The 255-nt window shown below is 63.5% G+C and overlaps 1 protein-coding gene across 1 annotated transcript in view; it reads right to left on the minus strand.

The window, feature by feature from the left end:
- Positions 1-255, minus strand: part of LOC104990782 (tubulin gamma-2 chain-like) — a 6117-nt gene that overhangs the window by 1758 nt on the left and 4104 nt on the right. Inside the window, exon 9 of the mRNA XM_010843100.1 lies at positions 34-107. Within this exon, the coding sequence (XP_010841402.1) occupies positions 34-107 (74 nt within the window). The remainder of the gene's footprint in view (positions 1-33; positions 108-255) is intronic.

Genomic DNA, 255 nt, shown 5'->3' on the forward strand with positions numbered 1-255 from the left:
AGACTATGTCTGCGTCTTCACGGACCTCTGCACCCTGAGGGGCTGTCCCCAGACGGTCACGAACTGCCCTTCCTCTTTGAGCAGGTGAGGCTCTTCCGCACTCACGCCTGGGGGAGACCCCGTAGCCTGAACCCCCCCCCCCTTTCTGGGCCTTCGCTTTTCATCCTTATGACAACCCCGGGGGAGGCGGTGCTCCAACCCAGACCTACAGTTCCGCACCCTAGGTGTCTTCGCGACGGTACCCGCGGCTCCCGT

The sequence above is a fragment of the Bison bison genome, unplaced genomic scaffold (assembly GCF_000754665.1).
Source record: "Bison bison bison isolate TAMUID 2011002044 unplaced genomic scaffold, Bison_UMD1.0 scf7180017864180, whole genome shotgun sequence".
Taxonomy (NCBI): Eukaryota; Metazoa; Chordata; class Mammalia; order Artiodactyla; family Bovidae; genus Bison; species Bison bison.